Raw genomic sequence first — 23,898 nt, 5'->3', positions numbered from 1 at the left:
CTTCAGATACCAGTAGGAGGATAAATAAGATTAAAGCAGGATAAATAAGATTAAAGCAGAAGTATTAGATATGGTTTGTAAGGCTAGAATTTGGATGAATCAGAAGATCGGCAGCGTGAAAGAACAGAGGGCCTCTATGAAAGAGAAGCTAGAACACTGTATCACCAAGTAGAAATGATAATATAAATTAGTGTATTGCTTACCTACAGTGTTATTTAGAATTGTTAACTGAGTTCCTTGGAAGAAGCCTAATCTGTTCGTGTATGTTAAGTGTTTGTAATGTTTAAAGCGTTAATAAAAATATATGTTTTTTGAAAAAGGGAGAGTGATCCAGATTCGATGTGGAGGCATTTTGGGCTGGAAAGGATTAATAGAAGCATTCTCATTTTGCATTTTGATTTCGAAAATATTGATCCGGAGGATTCCTGCTTTGTTTGGCAGCACCTTGCAGCAGTGAATGTGTGATTGTTGTGGTGCTGCCTGTGGCTAAGACATGATCTACAACATGACAGTGGTTTTCTTTTCTTTCAGTGTAAAAATCATATGATCTTCTGAGGACCCGTTTAAACTCTTTTACCCACTCCTCTTTTTCATGCAACTGAGGTCTGGTATTGTATTTCTATAATCTATAATCTTTTTGGTCAATTTCCTCTCTGTAGGGCAACCAACAGGATGTGGGTTGGGGGGGGTGGCTACCTAGGTATGCAGAAGAGTTTGGGAATTGAAAGAAAAGGATCCTCCCCCCACCCCAAAGCACCCCAGCAGTGAGGCCTGAGCATGCTTCTCACGCTCCAGGAGCTAGGGGAGATGGAAATCAGTTGAGCATTATTTAATGGGCACGGAAGGGACACGGAGACAGTGGGCACCCCCTGACTTCAACTCCCCACTCCAGAGACTGACCCCCCCCACACACATATACACCAAGGATGCTTTGTGGCAAAGGGGGAAGAGACCGCTATGCGCTTTGTGTAACCCTGAGTCCACGGGGATGGGGCTAACAACTTGGGTACTTTACAGAAGGGAAAAAAGGCGCAATCTTCCCAGAGTGATTGGAGGGCCTGAAGTTGCAGGTAGCTTACCTCCGAAGGACTTCAGCCCTTTAAATGTATTTTTATTTATTGATTTGATTTGATTTCTATTATAAAACTGCCCATTAGTATTCTAGGTATGAGAATTTCTTATACTGATTGCTGGAAGGGGAGCTGTGTTAATGTTATTAATTGGCTATTAGTCTGTACAGTGATAGTGGTTGTGAATGTTTGCAATGGATATTTTTTAAACCACTTTGGATATTTTTTAAACCACTTTTTAAAGAGTTGAGAAATAAAAAAGACTCATTGTGAGTTGTTGTTATTATGGAATTCAGAGAATTCTCTTTAATAGAGTTAATTAGAAATTTGTATGTTTTTCCACAGCTCATGTTTTGTGCTTATGTGTCTGTTTTTCATTACTTCTACATAAAATAATTAAATATATATATATATATATAATTAAATTTTTAATCCTAAAGTGCCCCAACCATTAGCAGAATGATTTCTAATGAATGTTACTACTTCTGTTTTTAATGTATTGCGCCTAGCTGCTTTCCTAGTATTTGAGTTTTAAAAGAGGGGAAACATTTCTGGCCTCAAGGGAGCAGGGAATGCATGGGGAATTCAAAATAAGACTTTTTTTCATCTAGTTCATTGTTTTCACAAAGGCCAACTATGACAGGGCGGTATAATAATATCCCCCCCCAAAAAAAAGAAAAGAAAAAAAGACTCATTTAAGAAGTGGAAGGAGGGCCTTATAGCCAAAGCGGAATGCAAACAAATAACTAGTGCTTGTAGGGAGAGTGTTAGGAAAGCTAAAGCTCAGTATGAGCTAGGCTAGCGAGAGATGCTAAATACAACAAAAAGGCGTCCTTTTCCTATGTACAGAGTAAGAACAAGGACAAGATAACCCCATTGAGGGGACCGGAAAGTGAAATTGTAACAGGAGATGAAAAGAGGGCAGAACTCCTCAATTCCTACTTTTCCTCAGTCTTTTCTTGCGAGGGAAGCGGTGCTCAACGTGGCATGACATGGAGGGCTTTAAGAGGGGAGTGGACATATTTATGGAGGAGAGGGGTATTCATGGCTATTAGAATGGATACTAGTCATGCTGCATACCTATTCTCTCTAGTATCAGAGGAGCATGCCTATTATTTTGGGGGCGGTGGAACACAGGCAGGACAATGCTGCTGCAGTCGTCTTGTTTGGGGGCTTCCTAGAGGCACCTGATGGGCCACTGTGTGAACAGACTGCTGGACTTGATGGGCCTTGGTCTGATCCAGCAGGGCCTGTCTTATGTTCTTATAAATAGAACACGTGATGAGGGAAGGGATTTGCATCCTACGATTGGCATTGGGGCAGTGCACAAACTCTCTCTAAATGAAACAAAGTCCTCTGGGCCAGATGAATTGCATCCAATGGTACTTAAAGAACTTTCAAATGTAATTTCTGAGCCTCTGTCCATTATTTTTGGAAAGTCTCAGAGAACAGGTGAGGTGCCAGAAGATTGGAGGCGGGCAATTGTTGTCCCCATCTTCAAGAAGGGGGAAAAAGGAGGATCCAGGTAAATACCGACCCATCAGCTTGACGTCTATACCAGGAAAGTTTTTCGAACACATCATCAAACCGTCAGTCCTTGAGCATTTACAAAGGATGGATCTGATCACTAAGAGCCAGCACGGGTTTCTCAAGAACAAGTCATGTCAGACTAATCTAATCTCCTTTTTTGAGAAAGTTACTACCTTGCTGGATCAGGGGAATGCTGTAGACATAGTTTATCTTGATTTCAGTAAGGCTTTTGATAAGGTTCCACATAGTATTCTAGTTGACAAATTGGGAAAATGTGGTTTAGATCCTATTACAGTTAGGTGGATCTGTAACTGCTTGACAGATTGTACCCAAAGAGTGCTAGTTAGTGGTTCCTCAACCACTTGGAGAGAAGTGACTAGTGGAGTTCCTCTGGGATCTGTCTTGGGCCCTGTGTTGTTCAACATCTTTATAAATGATTTGGATGAAGGAACAGAGAGGATGCTTATTACATTTGTAGATGATACTAAATTGGAGAGTAGAAAATATGGTCGAAGACAGAGCCAGGATACAAGATGATCTTGACAGGCTGGAGAACTGGGCTAAAACTAACAAAACACACTTCAACAAAGGTAAATGTAAAGTTCTACATTTAGGTAAAAAAATCAAATGCATAATTATAGGATGGGGGAGACTTTTCTTAGCAGTAGTATGTGTGAAAAGGATCTTAGGGTCTTAGTAGACCAAACACTGAACATGAGTCAGCAGTGTGATGCAGTAGCTAAAAAGGCAAATGCGATCTTGGGCTATATCAACAGAAGTATAGTGTCCAGATCACGAGAAGTGCTGGTATCGCTTTACTCTGCTCTGCTTAGACCTAACCTAGAGTTCTGTGTTCAGTTTTGGCCACTGGAATTTAAGAAAGATGTAGACAAGCTGGAACGTGTCCAGAGGAGTGTAACAAAGATGGTGAGGGGTCTGGAGACCAAATCCTATGAGGAAAGGTTGAAGGAGCTGGGTATGTTTAGCCTGAAGAGGAGAAGACTGAGAGGGGATATGATAACCATCTTCAAGTACTTGAAGGGCTGTCACATAGAGGAGGGTGCCGAGTTGTTTTCTGTTGCCGCAGAAGGTCGGACCAGAACCAATGTATTTAAATTAAATCAAAAGAGTTTCCGTCTAGACGTTAGGAAGAATTTTCTAACAGAGTGGTTCCTCAGTGAAACGGACTCTGTCCCGAAAGATCCAGGAATCCCCTGAGCAGGTGATGGCAACCCTCTCCGATTGGGCAGAATCATAAAGGAGTAATAGGGAGCAGTCTCGCTGGCATGTTGTTTAGAGAAACAGGGAACATGCTACAGGAACACAGATGTTCAGTGCAGCCCTAAAACCATTTTGCTGGGAATGAGCCCTATTGAATAGGAGGATTATGGGTGGGCCTGCTTTGGATTGCTTCAGGTGAGCTTGCTTTAGATCGCCTGAGTTTTCTTCTCATCCCCAAAACCGTGAGGACGGATTGGTGCAAAGTAATCAGACACAAGCTTATAGCATCTTTAAAGAGCCAGGGGCATTTAACTTTCCCAGAGAACCTAACAGGCATCTCTAAAAAAGCTTGGTATGTCACATAACAAAATGATATTACAAACCACAAGTGGCACTTTCGTTCTGATTCATCTTGTGTCTCCATTCTCTTTTGTTTTCCTTCTGTCATGTTGCTATCTGTCTCTCCCCCCTTCCCCACAGGGAGAATCCTCTCTTCATAGCCAAGTGAGTAAAGGGACCTTTTCACAGTTGGAAGCGACCCGATAGAAGCGGAAGGAGATGGAAGGGCAGGACCCGGAAGGACCTGGACCTTCCAAGAGAGCAAGGAAAGGTCCCCTGCCCATCCAGGCTGGGAGTGGCATCGAATTCTGGGAGAGAGCTGTGCCAGAGATCCGGAATCAGGAGCCCCTGAACTCAGAGGTATATTGCCAACGCTTCCGGCAGTTCCGCTATTGGGAGGCCGATGGGCCCCGAGAGGTTTGCAGCCAGCTCCATTTACTTGGCAAACAATGGCTAAAGCCAGAGAAACACACCAAGAAGCAAATCCTAGACCTGGTGATCCTGGAGCAGTTCCTGACCATCCTGCCCCAGGAAATGCGGTGCTGGATAAGAGGATGCGGGCCAGAGACCAGTTCCCAAGCAGTGGCCCTGGCTGAAGGTTTCCTCCTGAGTCAGGCAGAGGAGAAGAGGCGGGCAGAAAAGGTGAGGGCTTTTCTTTCCAGGTATTCCAATTCAAGAAACAATATCTGACATTCCCTTAAAGTTTCCCCGTCCAATATTTGTCCAAGCGTTAATCATCCGAATGGAAGGTTTAGGTTTAACAACCTGATTCAGCAGACACTTCTTCTAGGGAATTTCTTATCCATCCAGGTAATTCCCCAGGGTCGGAGGAAAACCCTACCTAGTCTGCTGATAGAAAGGTGCAGTCTGGGAGTGGGGCAGGATCCATTCCTTGGTGTCTTCCGTTCCATCTCTTACCCGTCTCTCTCACTGCTGTTTCAGAGTTGGGGTCCATCTGTGAAGATGGAAGCTAAGTTCTGTGAGACGGAACGAGCCCCTTCAGAGGAAGGGCAATGGGCCCAGTCCCAGGAGTATGCCCAAGATGCCCTCTCATGCGGTAAGGACTCACTGTACCTGGATGGGATTGAAGCACCCAGTGAATTTGATGGGTAGAGAGTCAGGATAAAAAGAGAAACGGTCCTCCATGCAACTTGTGGCACTCAGCGTTCAATAATTGTGATGCCAAGAAAAGGGGATTAGACAAATTCATGGAGGCCTTTGGTCTGATCCAGCAGAGATGCTGCCACGTTTTTAATCTCCACCATTCACAGAACAGGTTTCATGTATCAGAGAAGTCCGAAACGTGTCAGCAGCTTTTTGAGCACCCTCAGAGGCTCATTGGTTCCTTGTGCTTCTCTTCCACCTCTCCCACAACTTACTACAAAGTGTTACAAATTTTTTTGAGCGTAGATAGGGCAAGGTTTCACACCCTTGGAAAAGGGAGGCATGAAGCATGCTTCACACAAGAAAACAAAACAAGCAGTCAAGGATTTCTTCCTTTCTTCCACTTTTCTCTCCCTTGCAGGCAGCGAAGAGACAGTGTTGATCCGTCCTCTTTGCGGAAGTGTGGAAACAGGTGCTGCGCTTCCAGACTTGGTAGGCGAGATGACCGTTCCAGAGAGTTGCCTCTGCCATGCATGATCTCTGACGAAGGAATCTGCTTTTTCTTTCAGTCTCCAGTTACCTTTGAGGAGGTCACCATGTATTTCACTGAGGCAGAGTGGGCCCTGCTGGATCCAAGCCAAAGAGCTCTCTACAAGGAAGTCATGCTGGAGAACTACGGGAGCATGGCGTTTCTGGGTAAGGTGTCAAAGGTGCAAATTGCTGCCATTAAAATGGGGTAATGGAACCAAAACTAGATAGAACTGCCAAAAAGAAAAAAATGGACTGTGAGGGAAAGTTGCCTGGTACGTTTAATACTATTGTAGATCAGTGGGAAATGTTTGATATATGGAGATTATTAAATGGTCCTAAAAAGGGTTTCACATATTTCTCAGCCAGGCATCTAACTCACTCTACAATAGATACGATATGGGTATCCAAAGCGTTATTGAATATGTCCGAACGGCCGGAAATATTATCCAGAATATTATCTGATCATAATGCTATTAGATTAACATTAAAAATAGGAGACAGGAAAAATAGACCCTGGTCAATTAATGAATTCTTATTGAAAAATAAAAATATTACAGACAAATTGAAAATAGACATTAAAAATTATTTTATGGAAAATATGGCTAAAGGAACAGATGATACAGTAGTTTGGGATGCAGGGAAAGCAGTGATAAGAGGTTTACTAATCCAGCAAAATACAAGGTGGTTTAAAAAGGAGATACAAAAGAAAACAATTTTGGAAGAAATTAAATTAATGGAAAAACAGATGAGAAAGGTACAAGATAAATCCTCCAAAACAGAACAGGTTAAAAAACTTAAAATCTTACAACAACAATATGAGTTATTGATAGCCCCAGAGATTGAAAATAAAATAATGTTTAATAGACAGAATTTTTTTGAACATGCTAATAAACCCGGTAAACCAATAGCTTGGCAGCTTAAGCAAAAGGAGAAAAAGAAACCAATATTAAGACTTAACAAAGATGGTAGAGTAATAACAGATAAACAAAAGATTATGGAAACTTTTGTAGGGTTTTACACAAAACTATATAAAAGAAATTTGGTTTCAGATAGGGAGATAGAGGCCTATTTGAGGCAATTCCACTGGGAGGGCTTAGCCCAAGAGAAGAGGGACCTCTTAGATTCTTCTATATCTCCTGAAGAACTAAGCAAATCAATATGTAAAAGTAAATTGAATAAGTCCCCTGGTCCGGATGGCCTTACAACACTATATTATAAAACATTTGAGGAGCAGCTATCACCATGTTTATTGAAGGTAATGAATTTATGCTTGCAGAAGGGTTCCATTCCTCAAACCTGGAAGCAAGCAAACATAACACTAATACCCAAAGCAGATGCAGATTTATTGGATGTTAAAAATTATAGACCAATCTCATTATTAAATAATGATTATAAACTTTTTGTTGACATTTTAGCTACAAGATTAAAAAAGATATTAAATCAGTTCATACATGAAGACCAATTGGGATTCCTACCTGGCAGATTGATTAACCACGTTAGGACGGTGATAGATCTGATTGAATTTAGCTGAATATAATCCAGATACCCCAGTTGCTATGATATTTGTAGATGCGGAGAAGGCTTTTGATAATGTCAACTGGAGTTTGATGAAATTTTTTTTACAATTTATGGAATTTGGGGTTGGCTTTAAAAGAGCCATTGAAAGTATATATACGCAACAGACGGCCAGATTGCTTATCAATGGTGAACTATCACAACTAGAAATTCAGAAGGGAACCAGGCAGGGTTGCCCTCTTTCACCATTATTGTTTATTTTAGTTTTAGAAATATTGTTAAATAAGATTAGATAGGATGATAACTTAGTAGGTATAAGGTTTGGGAGAAATCATTATAAGGCTAAAGCTTATGCAGATGATTTAGTATGTTTTCTGACTAACCCTAACTGTCAAATTGTAAACTGGAATAACATTATTGAGGTCTATGGAAAGCTCGCAGGATTTAAAATAAATAGAAATAAGACAAAAATTTTGGTTAAAAATATGACTATCACAACAAAGAGAACTGATTAGTAAAACAGGATTTTGCATTGAAAGCAAAGTAAGGTATTTAGGAGTATGGTTAACCTCAAACAATTTAAATCTGTTTCAGAATAATTATGTTAAAATTTGGCAAAATATAGAAATGGATTTTAAAAAGTGGGAGAAGTTACCTCTATCGCTCTGGGGACAGATTTCAGTAGTCAAAATGATGGTTTTACCCAAAATGCTTTTTTTATTTCAGAATTTGCCAATCATAAAAGGAGTAAAAATTTTCAAACAATGGAAGAAATACATTTTGAACTTTGTTTGGGGTAATGAGAGGCACAGGATAGCTTATAATAACTTGAGCTAAAAGAATCAGGGGGATTAGGTCTCCCAGATTTGAAAATGTATTATGAAGCATCTTGTTTTGGCTGGTTAAAAAATTGGATACTGTTAGAAAATCCTAGGCTATTAGAACTGGAAGGATTTGATCTTAGATTTGGTTGGCATGCTTATTTGTGGTATGAAAAGGATAAGGTAAATAGGGATTTTAATCAACATATTATTAGGGCCAGCTTGTTACAAGTTTGGAAAAGATATAAGAGGTTTTTAGAATATAAAACCCCAGGCTGGCTCAACCCCATTGAAGCATTTATGGAAAAGAGGAAATCAACTTAATTTAGATTTGGGTAATTATAGAGACATTATTGACTGTAGTAGAGAAGATTGGCAACTTAAAACAAGATAAGAGCTTAAAATTAGAGATTGGTTGAACACACATGAACACATGAAGCTGCCTTATACTGAATCAGACCCTTGGTCCATCAAAGTCAGTATTGTCTACTCAGACTGGCGGCGGCTCTCCAAGGTCTCAGGCTGAGGTCTTTCACATCACCTACTTGCCTAGTCCCTTTAACTGGAGATGCCAGGGATTGAACCTGGGACCATCTGCATGCCAAGCAGATGCTCTACCACTGAGCCACAGTTCATGTATTATAAGTTAAATGTTATATTTAATAAAGATAAACGTATAGGATTTAATAGAAACAAATCCAAATTGGAATTAATATTAAGCTTGGGAAATAAAGGATTGATAGGTAAGGTATATAGAACTCTAACAGAAATGAACTTAGAGCAAGAAAGGATTAAACCGGTAATGATAAAATAGATGAGAGATTTAGGTTATAATATTAATTTAGAGGTATGAAAAATACTATGGAAAAGAGAATTTAAATTTACAATCTCTAGTGAAGTTAGGAAGAACATGTATACAATGTTCTACAGATGGTATATCACACCTGTGTTGGCAAATAAAATGAAAATAGGAACTACAGATTTATGTTGAAAATGTGGAATTGAAAGTGGAACTTTTATGCATGCTTGGTGGTTTTGCAAAAAGATTAAAAATTTTTGGAGAAAGGTAGCAAAAGAAACCAATAATTTGTTTAATATTAAGGTAAAACCTGATCCGGCTTTTTGTTTATTGGGGATTGCAATACATAAAATCAGTAGAAGTGATGATCCTCAATTAAACACTGGAGAGAAAAACTGTGGTTTTATGTGTGAATGGCCAAACTAACAGATTCCCTGCATGGGAAAGACTTGGAAGAATTTAAAAAGTCTTGGTTAAAGGCCTTTGCATATTGGGATAAACTGGCAAAGATGAATCTTACTAATTTCGTGAACGAGCTATAGATACAATTTTCTTAAAGCTTAGTAGTATGGTAAGCTATTGTAAAATTAATCTGTTAAGACACTTCACCGGACGTTCTACACGGTGGTGGGAGGATATAGGGGGAGTACACTATGGGTGGGTGGTGGGTATTATATATGGATTCATTTACTATTTGATTCAACCAATATAATTTAATGTTTTGTACTTTTTTATTCTGTATCTTATATTGATTTACTTCATTTTTTTCTTTTCTGTTTTGTTCATATATAAATATTTTTTTAAAAAATAATAATAAAAAAAACAAATTGCTGCCATTAGGATTGTGCCATTGGGCTGATGTGTGAATCAAAATCTTAAACAGCAATACCTTGTTTTGAGGCCTGCTTTGTTACTTGATCCCTTTTGGGAGCCTCGAGGTGGTGGGGTGGCAGTGAAAGCAATATTCAGCATGGCCAGGTAGAGTGACCCAAGTGTCCTGGCTGGCCCAGGGGCAACAGAGACCAGTGTTGTGGCCATCGCCCAAGCCAGATAGGGTGTCCTGGCCTAAGGCCAATGCAGGGCTGAGAGGCCCTCCGGAAGACTCTGGAAGGGGGCCCCATCCTAATTCCTCAGTTGCCAACACACTAGTCCCCCAGATGGGATTATCGTCATCTGCTCTGTCATCTGGAATGCAGCCATCCCCCTTACACTGGTTGGGATTGTGGGCTTTAATCCTGACCAGGTTTCCCTTCTTCCTTGGATTTCTTTTCCTTCCCCATTTAAGAACCATCTCTCTCTGTGTGTGTGTGTCTCTCTGTCTCTCTTTCTATCTTCTTGCAGAGAGACAGCTTGGTGTATTGGTTAAGAGTGGAATCTGGAGAAAAGGATTTGATTCTCCATTCTTACACATGAAGCCAGCTGGGTGGCCTTGGGCCAGACATTGTTCTCTCAGAACTTTCTCAGCCCCACCTACCTCTCAAGATGCCTGTTGTAAAGGAATTTTATTTGTAAGCCTCTTTGAGACTCTTTAGGGTAGAGGAAAGCAAGGCATAAAAGCCTTCTCTTCTTGTTCTCTTCTATTTAATAATCAATAGCAGAAAAACAATGGAGCTGCACAACAAGTCAAATGTGAACAGTGGGGGGAACAATTCTTTGCCATTTTAAGGAGAAAAAGTACATATGAGGAGTAGGAGGAGGGAAGGAATAGGCAGAATATAAAAACTCCTCTCCTGGGAGGTCTGGCTGGGAATTAGGTGTGACCAGCAGTTCAGTTGGGGGGAAAAGAAGGTCTGATCAAAGAAATGCACACTCATTAGTGAACAGTGCCTGATGGGTGGCTTGACTTCTTCAGTAGATGCTGATTGGATGTCTTTCTTTATTGCAGAAGCACATGTAAAAGAGACTGTTGGGGGATTCCAGGGGTTCTCTTTGGAAAAAACCAAGAATAACGATTCCAAAGGAAACTTGACAGACAGAGGTGGACCCCAGAAGCAGGAGGGAAGCCACGCAGACAAGAATAGGGATAAGCCCATTCCATACCAAGGAGGGGTTTCGCATGAAATCCCAGTCCAAGAAGAAAGGTCAACCAAAACAAGAAGGAACAAAGGCCTCCATGCTAACCAGACATTCCGCTCCAGGGAAATCGACAATAAAAGTGAGGCCTTTGGAAAGACCTTCATTAAGAACATGAGTATTATTTTCAAGATTCAAATTCCCTCAGGAGAGAAACCATATGACTGCGAGGAATGCGAAAAGACCTTCCAACAGAAATCAGCCCTTACTTCCCATCAAAGAATGCACCCAGGTGAGGAGCTGTATAAATTGTTAGATTGCAAACCAAACCTTTCTGATGCAAAAGGCTTTCATGTCCCTTTAAAGTGTATTTTAATGTACTTTTCAATGTGCAGCCGGGAAAAGCCACTGAAAAGTTTTGCGTGTGGGTAATCTGATCTCCTTGCATGGGTACTAATGGAATCTGTCTTTTCATTCCAGCAGGGAATGATCAGTGGAATGAGCGTGATCGGGAAGTGCATCAGCTATTGCCAGATAAAGTGAATAGTGAATGTTTGGAAAGAAACTCTGGGAGTCAAGGCCAACTAAAGAAGCAAAAAGAAAGTCACATGGTCAAGAAGAGAGATAAACCCATTCCTGGCCAAGAGCAGAATGTCTGTAAACTAGTCCACAAGGTGGAGGCGGCGTGCAAGTGCTTAGAGTGTGGAATGAACTTCTCGGATCAAGCCCAGTATGAGAGCCATTTGCAAATACACAGTGGAAAGAAGACCCATCAATGCACGGAGTGTGGCAAGAGCTTCCTTCGCAGAGCAGAGCTCCTTAGACATCAAAGAACACATAAACCTTATAGCTGCTCAGACTGTGGCAAGAGTTTCTCAGAGAAATCAGACCTTTTTCAACACCAAAGGATTCATTCAGGAGAAAAGCCATTTATCTGCATGGAGAATGGAAGGATGGTCTTTCGTGGAAGAAAGGGTAATGTACTTTTTCGAAAGCCTAGTGTAACGGGGGCACATAAATGCTTTCCTTGTGGAAATTACTTCAGATACAGATCACACCTCCTTGTGCACCAAAAAGTACATACAGGAGACAAACCTGAATGCTCAGAATGCGGAAAGAGATTCAGTCACAGTGGCAGTCTTCAAAGGCATCTAAGAACCCACACAGGAGAGAAACCTGTTGAATGCTCATGGTATGGAAAGAGATTCAATCAGAGTGGCAGTCTTCAACAGCATCAAAGAATCCACACAGGGAAGAAACCTTTTGAATGCTCAGAGTGTGGAAAGAGATTCAGTGACAGTGGCAGTCTTCAAAGGCATCGAAGAACCCACACAGGGAAGAAACTTTTTGAATGCTCAGAGTGTGGAAAGAGATTTACTAGCAGTGGCCATCTTCAAAGGCATTTAAGAACCCACACAGGGGAGAAACCTTTTGAATGCTCAGAGTGTGGAAAGAGATTTACTAGCAGTGGCCATCTTCAAAGGCATTTAAGAACCCACACAGGGGAGAAACCTTTTGAATGTTCAGAGTGTGGAAAGAGATTCAGTCAGTGTGGCCATCTTCAACTGCATCTAAGAACCCACACAGGGGAGAAACCTTTTGAATGCTCAGAGTGTAGAAAGAGATTCAGTCGGAGTGGCAGTCTTCAACAGCATCAAAGAATCCACACAGGGAAGAAACCTTTTGAATGCTCAGAGTGTGGAAAGAGATTCAGTGACAGTGGCAGTCTTCAAAGGCATCGAAGAACCCACACAGGGAATAAACCTTTTGAATGCTCAGAGTGTGGAAAGAGATTTACTAGCAGTGGCCACCTTCAAAGGCATTTAAGAACCCACACAGGGGAGAAACCTTTTGAATGTTCAGAGTGTGGAAAGAGATTCAGGGAGTGTGGCCATCTTCACCGGCATCTAAGAACCCATACAGGGGAGAAACCTTTTGAATGCTCCGAGTGTGGAAAGAGATTCAGTCGGAGTGGCACTCTTCAAAGTCATGTAAGAACCCACACAGGGGAGAAACCTTTTGAATGCTCCGAGTGTGGAAAGAGATTCAGTTGCAGTGGCACTCTTCAAAGTCATGTAAGAACCCACACAGGGGAGAAACCTTTTGAATGCTCCGAGTGTAGAAAGAGATTCAGTCGGAGTGGCAGTCTTCAACAGCATCAAGCAATCCACACGGGGGAGAAACCTTTTGAATGCTTCGAGTGTGGAAAGAGATTCAGTCGCAGTGGCAATCTTCAACGGCATCTAAGAACCCACACAGGGGAGAAACCTTTTTAATTCTCCGAGTGTGGAAAGAGATTCTGTAAGAGTGGCAGTCTTCAAAGGCATCTAAGAACCCACAAAAAGGAACAACCTCTTTGAATGCTCAGTGTCAGGCCCCTGTCCCCTCCTCAGTTGAGACACTGCTATTTGATCCCCGATCTTTTCTTAGTTTTTTTGAAGGCCACCCCATTGAAAGTGTAAAGTGCAATGCGCAGATCTTTGGGATAGGTTTGAGAGAGTGCGTCTCCCTGCCATGTCCAGAGCACATTTCCTTCACAGAGGCAGGATGCCACTCAGACTTTTATATAGCTCCCCCCAGCTTCATGGCCTGTGAACACTCATATCTCTACTTCAAGAGAATTTTAAAAAAGGTTTTTTTGAATTATGCAAAATATTACAGAATATGCCAAAATATACAAAATTTGCAAAAAAAAGCTCATTCATCTTAGAAAATATCACAAAAAAAGCGAAGAGAAGAAAGAAAAAGTGAAATATAAAACAATACAGAAATCGACTTCAACTCTCCTCATACAGTACAGATTATTATATATATTGTTTCTTTTGTGAATAACACTTTTATCTGTTTTAACTTTAGTTATTATTTAGTTCTTTTCATCTTAATCTAAAATGTAGTATGTTTAGGTTCTAAAACCTTGGGTCATTTTTCTATCCCTAAAATACTGATTTATATATATTGACCATACCTTCCAGGATTGGCATTGGGATAGTGCACAAACACCTAGTTTCTTTAAATGAAACAAAATCCTCAGGGCCAGATAAACTGTATCCAAGGGTACTTAAAGAACTTGCAAATGTAATTTCTGAGCCTCTGTCCATTCTTTTTGAGAATTCTTGGAGAACAGGTGAGGTGCCAGAAGACTGGAGGTGGGCAAATGTTGTCCCCATCTTCAAGAAGGGGAAAAAGGAGGATCTGGGTAACTACAGACCCATCAACTTGACTTCTATACCAGGAAAGTTTTTCGAACAAATCATCAAACAGTCAGTCTTTGAGCATTTAGAAAGGATGTATCTGATTACTAACAGCCAGCACGGGTTTCTCAATAACAAGTAATCTTAGGTTAATCGTATCTCCTTTTTTGAAAAAGTTGCTACCTTGCTGGATCAGGGGAATGCTGTAGACATCGTTTGATTTTAGTAAGGCTTATGATAAGGTTCCCCATAATACTCTTGTAGACAAATTGGGAAAATATGATTTAGATCCTGTTAGTGTTGGGTAGATCTCTAATTGGTTGACAGATCGCACCCAGAGAGTGCTTGTTAATGGTTCCGCATCCGCTTGGAGAGGAGTGACTAGTGGAGTGCCTCAGGGATCTTTTTTGGGCCCTGTGTTGTTCAATATCTTTATAAATGATTTGGATGAAAGAATAGAGGAGATGCTTATTAAATTTGCAGATGATACTAAATTCGGAGGGGTAGCAAATACGGTAGAAGACAGAGCCAGGATACAAGATGATCTTGACAGGCTGGAGAGTTGGACTAAAACTAATAAAATGCACTTCAACAAAGATAAATGTAAAGTTCTGCATTTAGGTAGGAAAAATCAAATGCATAATTATAGGATGGGGGAGACTTGTTTGAGCATTAGTGTGTGTGAAAAGGATCTTGGGGTCTTAGTAGACCAAACACTGAACATGAGTCAGCAGTGTGATGCTGTAACTAAAAAGTTTTAAAAAGTATATGATCAGTTAGAGTTTTGTCTTCTGCCTAATTTTCAAATGCCAATATGCTGCTTGGCCTCGATCTCCTGTATCTGAGTAAATATTACTACGTGTCTTTGACTGGCAAGTATTCCAAAAGAAACAGGTTGATACAGGCTGTTGAACTGGAAAAGAAAGACATGTTTTTTGTCAGCTCATTACCATAGTTCTTTGCAAGCCAATAGCAGGCAGGTAATCACTGGGGAAAAATAGGAATAATTAGCAGAGCTTCCAGGAGAGTGACTTGTGGGACGTGTTCCTCAAGGATAAACATCGGAAAGGTTTAATGCAGCATGAAGCTGTCAGTGAAGGTTTATGGAGGGTGGGAGAAAAGGGAATGGAGGGAGGCCAGCACTGGGCTGGGGATCCCAGTGATTGGGGGGCAAGAGAGGTATGGTGATGGGAGAAGGTATGATAATGGAAGGAGATGGAGATATAGTTATGCTTGCTCTCCCCTTCCAGCCTTCATCCTATAATTTTGCAGCACATGAAGTGGACCTGGCATGTGTGACCAAGACTTGGGTGAGGAAGATGAGACAGGTGCCTTAAAAGAATCCCCCCCCATTCCCAGTTTTTCAATCCTTTATTTGGGAGTCTTTCTCTTTCAGGGCACTCCCCACCCCAAAGATCTCTAGTATTGATTGTGTTGGTCTGGTGTGGGATGCTGAAGAGAGTTTGGCTATCTGGCAGGTGTACCAGCAGCCTAGCGCACTGGCAGATACCCTGTTGAGCCTTGGAGTTCCCCAGGTTGATAGTTCTGGGGGACTTCAATGTCCACGCCAATGTGGCTGCTTCTTTGCAGGCTGTGGACCTAATGTCGACCACTGGGACTCTCTCAAACTGTATCAGGTCCCACGAATGAAACAGGCCACACACTGGATGCTTAAATCTTAAAATTAGAACAGCACATTATAGGGTAGATTATAAGATGACAACAAACTTCTGTATATTCACCCCACTAAAGCTTGCTTTGGTATATAGTATTTTTTAATGTTTGTATTGTTTTGCATCTGTTTTATTGTTATGTATTGTATGCTTGTTTGTATTTTAATGAAATTTTATGTGGCCTCAATTGCATCCACTAGCTGGCTCCCAGCATAATTATTTAGAGTCATTAGATCTTTAGCCTTCCTCACAGAGGGACACTTCCCTCACCAAGGAACTGGGGGGGACCAACCCTTTCTTGTTTACAGACAACCTGCTAACTAGTGTTGTGCAAAAAAGAAAAAAAATTTGGTAAATTTTGGGTCTATTGGGCCCGATTTTTTTCATTACACTTGCAATAAGCCAAATATCCATGCCGGTAAATTTTGGTATTTGGCTTATTTTCAGGTTTACCAAAAATATTCAGGCCCGTTATAGTCGATGGGAACTTTTTTCAAAGTTCCAGGGGGGGGCATTTTTGGAGGTAGAGTCACCAAATTTGCAGCGTGGCTGCTACAAGGCATTCTCCTTAGATGGTCACCAAAGTTTGGTGAACAGTGTGACAGGGGGTCCAATTTTATGGGCCCGCAAAGGGGTCACCCCCATCCTCCAGGCATTTGTGAGCTGAGCTGTCCATCGGTTTTCAGTTTCAAAAGTTCAGCGTTGCTGAGGACTGGCAGAAAGATCTGATTGGTAGGCTGGCACCTCAAAGTCTGGGAGCTGCCTCTGTTTCTAGGTCACTTTGCACTATGTCCATGAAAATAAGCTTCCAAACCAAGGAAAAATGCTTAAATGCAAGAGAAATAAGGCATAGAAAACATTCCTTTTGGTGGCATATGACATCCTGTGAACCATCCTTTATTGCGGTCATGAAAAATCTGATTTCAAGAGATGGTCACAGTGTGGAGAAATGAAGCCTCTACTCAGGGCAACCTTCTTTTGGAAAGCAGGTTTTCATGTGGTGGTGGTGGTGGTGATATCGGAGCCGGCTGAAGTCATGACCACAGGAGCAGTCTGAAGGAGATTGCTAACCTACGTGGATGAAGAAGTCTCCTTTGGAAGCCTGGTGGTCAGCAGCTGTTGAAGTTGACTCTTTTTAGTTGGAGGGTATATTCCTCCGGATGGGACTTGGTGAGCCCCGTCTTTTTAAAAACCCTTATGCTTGTTCCAGATCAACCCGCTGAAAGACTGGTCAGACAAAGTTGGCTTCGATTACATGATCCCCATCTCAAAAGGGCCCCAACTACGGAGGAGAAGAAGAGTTGGTTTTTATATGTTGACTTTCTCTACCACTTAAGGGGGAATTAAACCGGCTTACAATCATCTTCCCCTCTCCTCCCCACAACAGAGACCCTGTGAGGTAGGTGAGGCTGAGAGAGCTCTGAGAGCTGTGACTAGCCCAAGGTCACCCAGCTGGCTTCATGGGTAGGAGCGGGGAAGCAAATCCAGTTCACCAGATTAGCATCCGCCGCTCACGTGGAGGACTGGGGAATCAAACCCAGTTCTCCAGATCAGAGTCCACCGCTCCAAAACACCACTCTTAGCCACTACACCACACACACACACATGATCTATAGGTAAAAGGGATAGAGGGAAGTTGTATAGCTACCTGTCCGAAGGAGAAGGACGATGTCCAGGGAAGCAGTTGCTTGGAGCAATTAACTACCAGCGTATCTTGCTGGGAAGGAGCCGCAACACACGGAGCACAATGTTTCGATCCAAATTGAAGTATAAGGAATGGTGGTCATTGAGAGTGGTCAGATTCCTTCTTGATTAAATTAATCATTTGAGTAAGAAAAGATAGGAAGCGAGGAAAGGAGTGAGATAGTACCCTAGTGGTTAGAATTAAGTATAGTTAAGTACCTGTAACAGGTTTTTAGAGGGTAGCCACATTGGTCTTCAGTAGAACAGGTAGGTTCGAATCCAGATTTCTTGTTGGTCTCTAAGGAGCTACCCCACTCAAATCTGGCTGCTCTGAGGTTGATTCCACAAAGCAACCACATGGCCTCATCTCCAAGTTGGCCACTTTCCATGCGGCCCCTCCCCACTTTACTGCAATGTTTTCCAAACTTGAAATCTTTTGGGAAAACACCTTTTCTCACTGTAATTTGTTCCTCTTTTTAATTTCCTTCAAAAAACTGGGGGGAAACTTCAACCAAACCTATTAAAAAGGATTTACATAAAGATAAAAATATAACAACAGTGGTGGCAGATCTTCACATAAGTTTCTATAAATGGTTTCCAAATATCTACAAATGAATCCATGCACCATTGCCGTGTATATGCCAAGCATTCAAATACTGATAAAATTCTAAGGTCCACAAACTATTGGTTTACTGGAGATGGGCTTCTATTGTCCAGTGTTGTAATATGAGTCCTTCAGCTGTAGTAGGGGTATAGTGGCAAAAGTGTTGGATCATTTTTGTTGACCATTAGTTAGCCTCCGGGAGACAGGCCAATAGTTTTAAAGTACAGAGACATCCTCCAAAATCAATGAATATTCTAATACAAAACTTATATGAGTAATAACTTCTTTCTGGAAAACCAAATGACTGGATGTGCCCAAAGCATACATTTAAGGGACTGTCCTGCAAGTTACACCACCAGCAATTAGATACTTTTCTCAGTCCTTTGCTAAAGAGTTACTGTGGTGTCCAGTATATCATATATATATATTTTTGCTGAATAATTCTGAAGCTCTATAGAGAGAGTGGGTATAAACTTTAAGGCCATTGGTTTGGCAAAACAGGGTGATCTAACTCCTTATTCCATTCATTCCAGAGACTATGCATATCATATTGATTAATCGATACGAAACATTTATAAACCAATATTGTAGGTTTTGTTTTCTGCCTTGATTCAATTAGCATTTCCAGGAGCAAAGAGACATTTAATGTCGCAGAACCATGTTTAGATACCAACAGATGTTGCAACTGTAAGAACTGCTATTCTACATAAGGTGGCCAGTCATGTCTAGACCTCCAGTGTAAAATAAAACCCCTATTGGTCCAAACCTTCTATAACAAAAGATTTCTTCCCAATTTTTAGCTCTGGATTGTCACACAATGTTAATTTAGCCCAGCCCATTTCCACACACTAAGCCTCTATGAAAGGGACAGGATATTTTTCTCTGGGCCAGTTGGCAATCTTAACAATACTTACCAAGGTCAGGCTTGTCTGCCCTGACTGAAAGCAACTCTGAAGCTGGGACCTTCTGCATAATGAAGAAGAAGAGTTGGTTTTAATATGCCGACTTTCTCTACCACTTAAGGAAGAATCAAACCGGCTTACAATCACCTTCCCTTCCCCTCCCCACGACAGACACCCTGCAAAGTAGGTGAGGCTTAGACAGTGTGACTAGCCCAAGGTCACCCAGCTGGCTTCATGTGTAGGAGTGTGGAGCAGATTCTGTGCCCCTGAGCTGATACCCCTCCCCCAAATCCACCCATGTGTACACAGTTTTTCAATTCATATCACCAGGTCATTATGTAAAGGTAGTTAATATCCAATCAAATTAGGCTTTTTTCGTCTCCAAAAAAAATGAAGATGCCAAATACAACTTGTTCTGCATCAGATGCACTGTTTTTATCCTACTACTCTGGATTTTCTTGGGGGTCAATTTTAATTAGGCCATTTTGAGAGCAATTCATTCTCTTCTGTCCCACCTCTCCCCTTCCAACTGTCATTTCCCAACTGCCATTTTGCTTCCAAGGGAAAAGAAAACTCCCAATCCTGTCTGGGAAGCTACATTGCATCCAGTCAACACAAGCTCTTTTGTGTTACTTTCTCTTCAAAGCCTTCCCTTATCCACTCTACTAAAATTAGCTTTTTGTGGTGGTTAATTTTTCTGAAACACAGAGCACTTCATCTACCTTTTATCTGGTGGCCCATATGGAGGCTGGGGGAACAGTGTGGTGTAGTGGTCAACCGGAGCTAGGGCTCACCTCTCTCCGTAGCATCTCTCCCCCCGCCCGAGCTCCCCACCATTCATAAGTCAGTTGCCAATGTTGTCAGCTGGCGTTCCTCCATTGTCCCCCCCACTGCCCGAGCCTTCCTCCATCTTTGAGTATGGTGCCACCTCCAGGTTCGGGGGCATCTGCTGTTCAAAGCCCCACGGCACCAGCCTGTTTGTCTTGGGTATTGGCAGTGCCATGCCCAGTGCTGCATGCTCATTCGATGGGGGTGAAGGGCCCAGAGCCACCGTCTGTATCTGTCTTCCACGGCTCTCTGACACTGGCCCGGACTCCATTGGCAGTGCCTTGAAGGATGTCCACCGGATCTGAGACAGTTGTGGGTAACAACTCTGGGATCAAAGGCTTCAGCAGACACTCCCCTATGTGGGTTTTTCGATGATGTTGAAGGTGGCATCTCCCTCTGAATTTCTGTCCACACTCTGAGCATTCAAAAGTTCGCTCCCCTGTGTGGATTCTTTGATGCTGTTGAAGATCACCACTCAAGCTGAATCTCTTTCCACACACTGAGCATTCAAAAGGTTTCTCACCTGTTTGGGTCCTTAGGTGCCGCTGCAGACTGCGACTTTCACTGAATTTCTTTCCACACTCTGAGCATTCAAAAGGCTTCTCACCTGTGTGGGTTCTTAGATGCCGTTGAAGATGGCCTTTCCAGCTGAACCTCTTTCCGCACTCGGAGCATTCAAAAGGTTTCTCCCCTGTGTGGGTTCTTTGATGATGGTGAAGAAGGACACTGCAATGGAACCTCTTTCCACACTCTGAGCATTCAAAAGGTTTCTCACCTGTGTGGGTTCTTAGATGCCGTTGAAGACTGACACTCACTCTGAATCTCTTTCCACACTCAGAGCATTCAAAAGGTTTCCCCCCTGTGTGAGTTCTTCGATGCTGTCGAAGATCACCACTCGAGAAAAATTTCTTTCCACACTCTGAGCATTCAAAAGGTTTCTCACCTGTGTGGGTTCTTTGATGCCGCTGAAGACTGTGACTTCCAGTGAATCTCTTTCCACACTCTGAGCATTTAAAAGGTTTCTCCCCTGTGTGGCTTCTTAGATGCTGTTGAAGATTGCCTCTCCAGCTGAAGCTCTTTCCACACTCTGTGCATTGGAAAGGTTTCTCCCCTGTGTGTGTTCTTTGATGATAGTGAAGAAGGACCCTGTAATGGAATCTCTTTCCACACTCTGAGCACTCAAAAGGTTTCTCATCTGTGTGGGTTCTTAGATGCTGTTGAAGACTGACACTCTGTTTGAATTTCTTTCCACACTCTGAGCATTCAAACGTTTTCTCCCCTGGGTGGATTCTTTGGTGCAAAAGGAGCTGTGATTCATCTGCCTTCCCTTCAGAAAAATTATTTCCATTCTCTAAACAGACAATTGTTTTCCCTCCTGAATGATGGGAACTCTGATGTTGAATAAGGTTTGAATTCTCTGAGAACCTCTTGCCACAGTCTGAGCAGCAATACAGTTTCTCTCTTATATGGATTCTCTGGTGTCTCATGAGCTCCTCTCCTGAAAGGAAGCTCTTTCCACACTGGAAGCAATTATGGACCGTCTTTTCAGGGTGCTTTTGCAAAGTGATATCATACTGAGTTTGAGCTGAGAAATTCAGTCCCCAGTCCAGCCATTCGTAAGTCTTCTCCACTTTGGGAATTCCTTCATGGAAATCCCCTACTTGGCAGGGAATGGGTTGTTCGCTCATCTTCTCTCCACATCTTCCTTCCTGCTTCTTTGGTCCATCTTGATCCTTGAACTTACATTCAGACTCTTGCTCCTTACCTCTTTCCAATTCCCCAACTGTCTCCTCAACATCTTCTGCTGGAATAAAGAGAGAGATCCAATCAGCACTTATGCAAAGAGACAACCATAAATCACCCTTGATCAGTAGGTATGCACTTTGTTTCCATTTAAGAGCTTCTCTCTCCCCTCCTCTCAACCTGAGCTGCTGCTCACAACTATTTCCTGCTGCTCACAACTATTTCCTGGCCTAGTGCTGTTTTGATATTCTGACTATCCTGCCCCTCTCCCTAACTTCCCAATATGTACTTTAAGGAAAAAAGTTGAAAAGAATTGGTCCCTCACTGTTCACATTTGACTTGGCGTGAAGGTCTTCTGATGATTAAATACAAGAAGTTATTGTGATATCTAAGCCTTCAAGTATACATCCTTCCTGGTGTGACCAGAGCCATGAGGAGCTGGTTTTCAGCCTCCCACAACACTTGTTTCCTGGGGTCTGGGTGGGGAGCCTCACCCAGTGAACCCCAGATTTCAAAGGGGACCCCCATCATTTTTGGAAGAGGTTCCAGTGGTTGGTGGGGTAGATTACACCCAGATGAATCTAGCTGAGTGCTGTAGGGAAGGGTTGATTCTTAAATAACCCCCCCACACATACACACCTTTCCCTGGAATTCTGACACTGAATGGTGGATACAGAAACAAAATGGCTGCAGCAGGAGGCAGAACCAGCCACAAAATGATTGCCACAGCTTACTTCAGTAACACAGTGCGGATTCTTGTGCTGTGGTGGCAGATGCTGCCAAAACAACATTTTAAAACAGACAATCAAATCTCCAGTAGTCAACGAGAAGCCTTGCTGGGCAAGAGCCCTGCCTGGCTCCATTGATTTCCTAAAAACACTTCATGGGCACCAGAAAGGTTTGGTGGGCACCTCAATGGGGACTCCTGATCTAGCTACCAACTCTAGGAAACAGGAAATGGGGCTTTGTCTTCATCCAGTAGGGGTGTTTTCAAGTTACCAGCCCATTCCTCTTGAATAAGGATACCACAGCCCCTCAAGAGCCACAGCTGAGTTCAGCCCCAGAAGGAGCTTTCCTACCTCCCAGATTTCAGGCCCCAGAAGGCTTCCCTCCCTCAGTAACCAGAGGGCTTTATAATTCTACCAGACCAAGGGTTGCTAAGAAGTAAATCAGAAATTCTCCATGGCTATTCCTTGCCTGTTCCCTAGATGGAACTGTGAAGGATACCCACTTGTAGCCAGCTCATTTGGGAAGAAAATTCTCTCTTGCAATCCTCTTGAAAAACATTCCAGCCCTCTTTCGGATGCAAGGCTTTTGTCGGTCTCTGCTGGATTCCTGGCTTCTTTGGCAGAGAGACAGAAGAAGAGATGAACGTAAGAACATGATTCTTATATCAGGAAGGAAAGACATCCAAGGAAGAGGACAATTTCTTCTGGAAGGATGGAAACATGGTTAAATCAAAGCCCCAACCAGTGTAAGGAGGACAGATCTATTCCAGATCACAGTCAGAGAGAATTACCGTAATCTCATCTGGGGGAAAGGCATGGTTAGCAAGTGATAAATTAATGAGAAATTAGGATGTGGCCACTTCCAGTGTTTTTTGAGGGCCTCTCATCCCCGCCTTGACCTCAGGACAGGATAGCCTCTCTGGCTTGGGAAATGGCCACAGCACTGGCCTCAGTTACCCCGGAGTCAGCCAGACTGCTTGGGCAGCTCTACCCAGCAATGCTGAACATCTCTTTCACTGTCACTCAACCTGAGGCCCCCAGGGGAGGAAAGTAGTGGGGCCGACTTCAAAGTGATGTATTGCTGGTCAAGCTTTTGAATCATGCACGATCCCAACGGCAGCAGTTTGCACCTTTGGCACCTGTGAGAGATCCTTACCCAGCGAGGCCACGCTCCCATAGTTCTCCAGCATGACTTCCCTGTAGAGGGCTCTTTGGCCCGGATCCAGCAGGGCCCACTCTGCCTTGGTGAAATACACAGCCACCTCCTCAAAGGAAAATGGACTCTGAAAGAAAAAGCAGATTCCTTCCTCAGAGATCATGCCAGGCAGAGACTGCACTCTGGAAGGAGGCATTCTGGGAGGGTGCAGGATGGAGAGCTTTGGCATCTGTAAAGGGAGTAGAGTGGCATTCAGAACCTCTCTTGCTTGGACTGTGGGAGCGAAAGCCTCCCTGAGAAAGAAGGAGGGTCCCAGGCTGTCCCCCTCTCATCTCCCCTACCTGGACTGGGGGTGCAGCAGCCGTTTCCACACATATGCCAAATTGAAGACTCGACAATGTCTCCCCACTGCCTGCAAGGGAAACAAAATTGGAAGGGAGAGTGTTA

The 23,898-nt window shown here is 42.6% G+C and overlaps 2 protein-coding genes across 2 annotated transcripts; one reads left to right on the top strand and one right to left on the bottom strand.

The window, feature by feature from the left end:
• Nucleotides 1-5,202: 5,202 nt before the first annotated feature.
• On the top strand, nucleotides 5,203-13,219 carry LOC130486884 (gastrula zinc finger protein XlCGF57.1-like). The gene is made up of 4 exons (XM_056860218.1): nucleotides 5,203-5,217; nucleotides 5,834-5,965; nucleotides 8,253-8,279; nucleotides 12,146-13,219. The coding sequence occupies exons 1-4, from the start codon at nucleotides 5,203-5,205 to the stop codon at nucleotides 13,217-13,219; spliced, it is 1,248 nt and encodes a 415-aa protein (XP_056716196.1).
• A 6,796-nt stretch (nucleotides 13,220-20,015) lies between these two features.
• LOC130486774 (zinc finger protein 501-like) lies at nucleotides 20,016-21,512 on the bottom strand. The gene has a single exon (XM_056860109.1). The coding sequence runs from the start codon at nucleotides 21,510-21,512 to the stop codon at nucleotides 20,016-20,018; it is 1,497 nt and encodes a 498-aa protein (XP_056716087.1).
• Nucleotides 21,513-23,898: the final 2,386 nt, after the last annotated feature.

Source organism: Euleptes europaea, chromosome 1, assembly GCF_029931775.1.
Source record: "Euleptes europaea isolate rEulEur1 chromosome 1, rEulEur1.hap1, whole genome shotgun sequence".
In the NCBI taxonomy this organism is placed as follows: domain Eukaryota; kingdom Metazoa; phylum Chordata; class Lepidosauria; order Squamata; family Sphaerodactylidae; genus Euleptes; species Euleptes europaea.
Note: the sequence above shows the minus strand (reverse complement) of the source record. Positions and strands in the feature narration are given on the sequence as shown.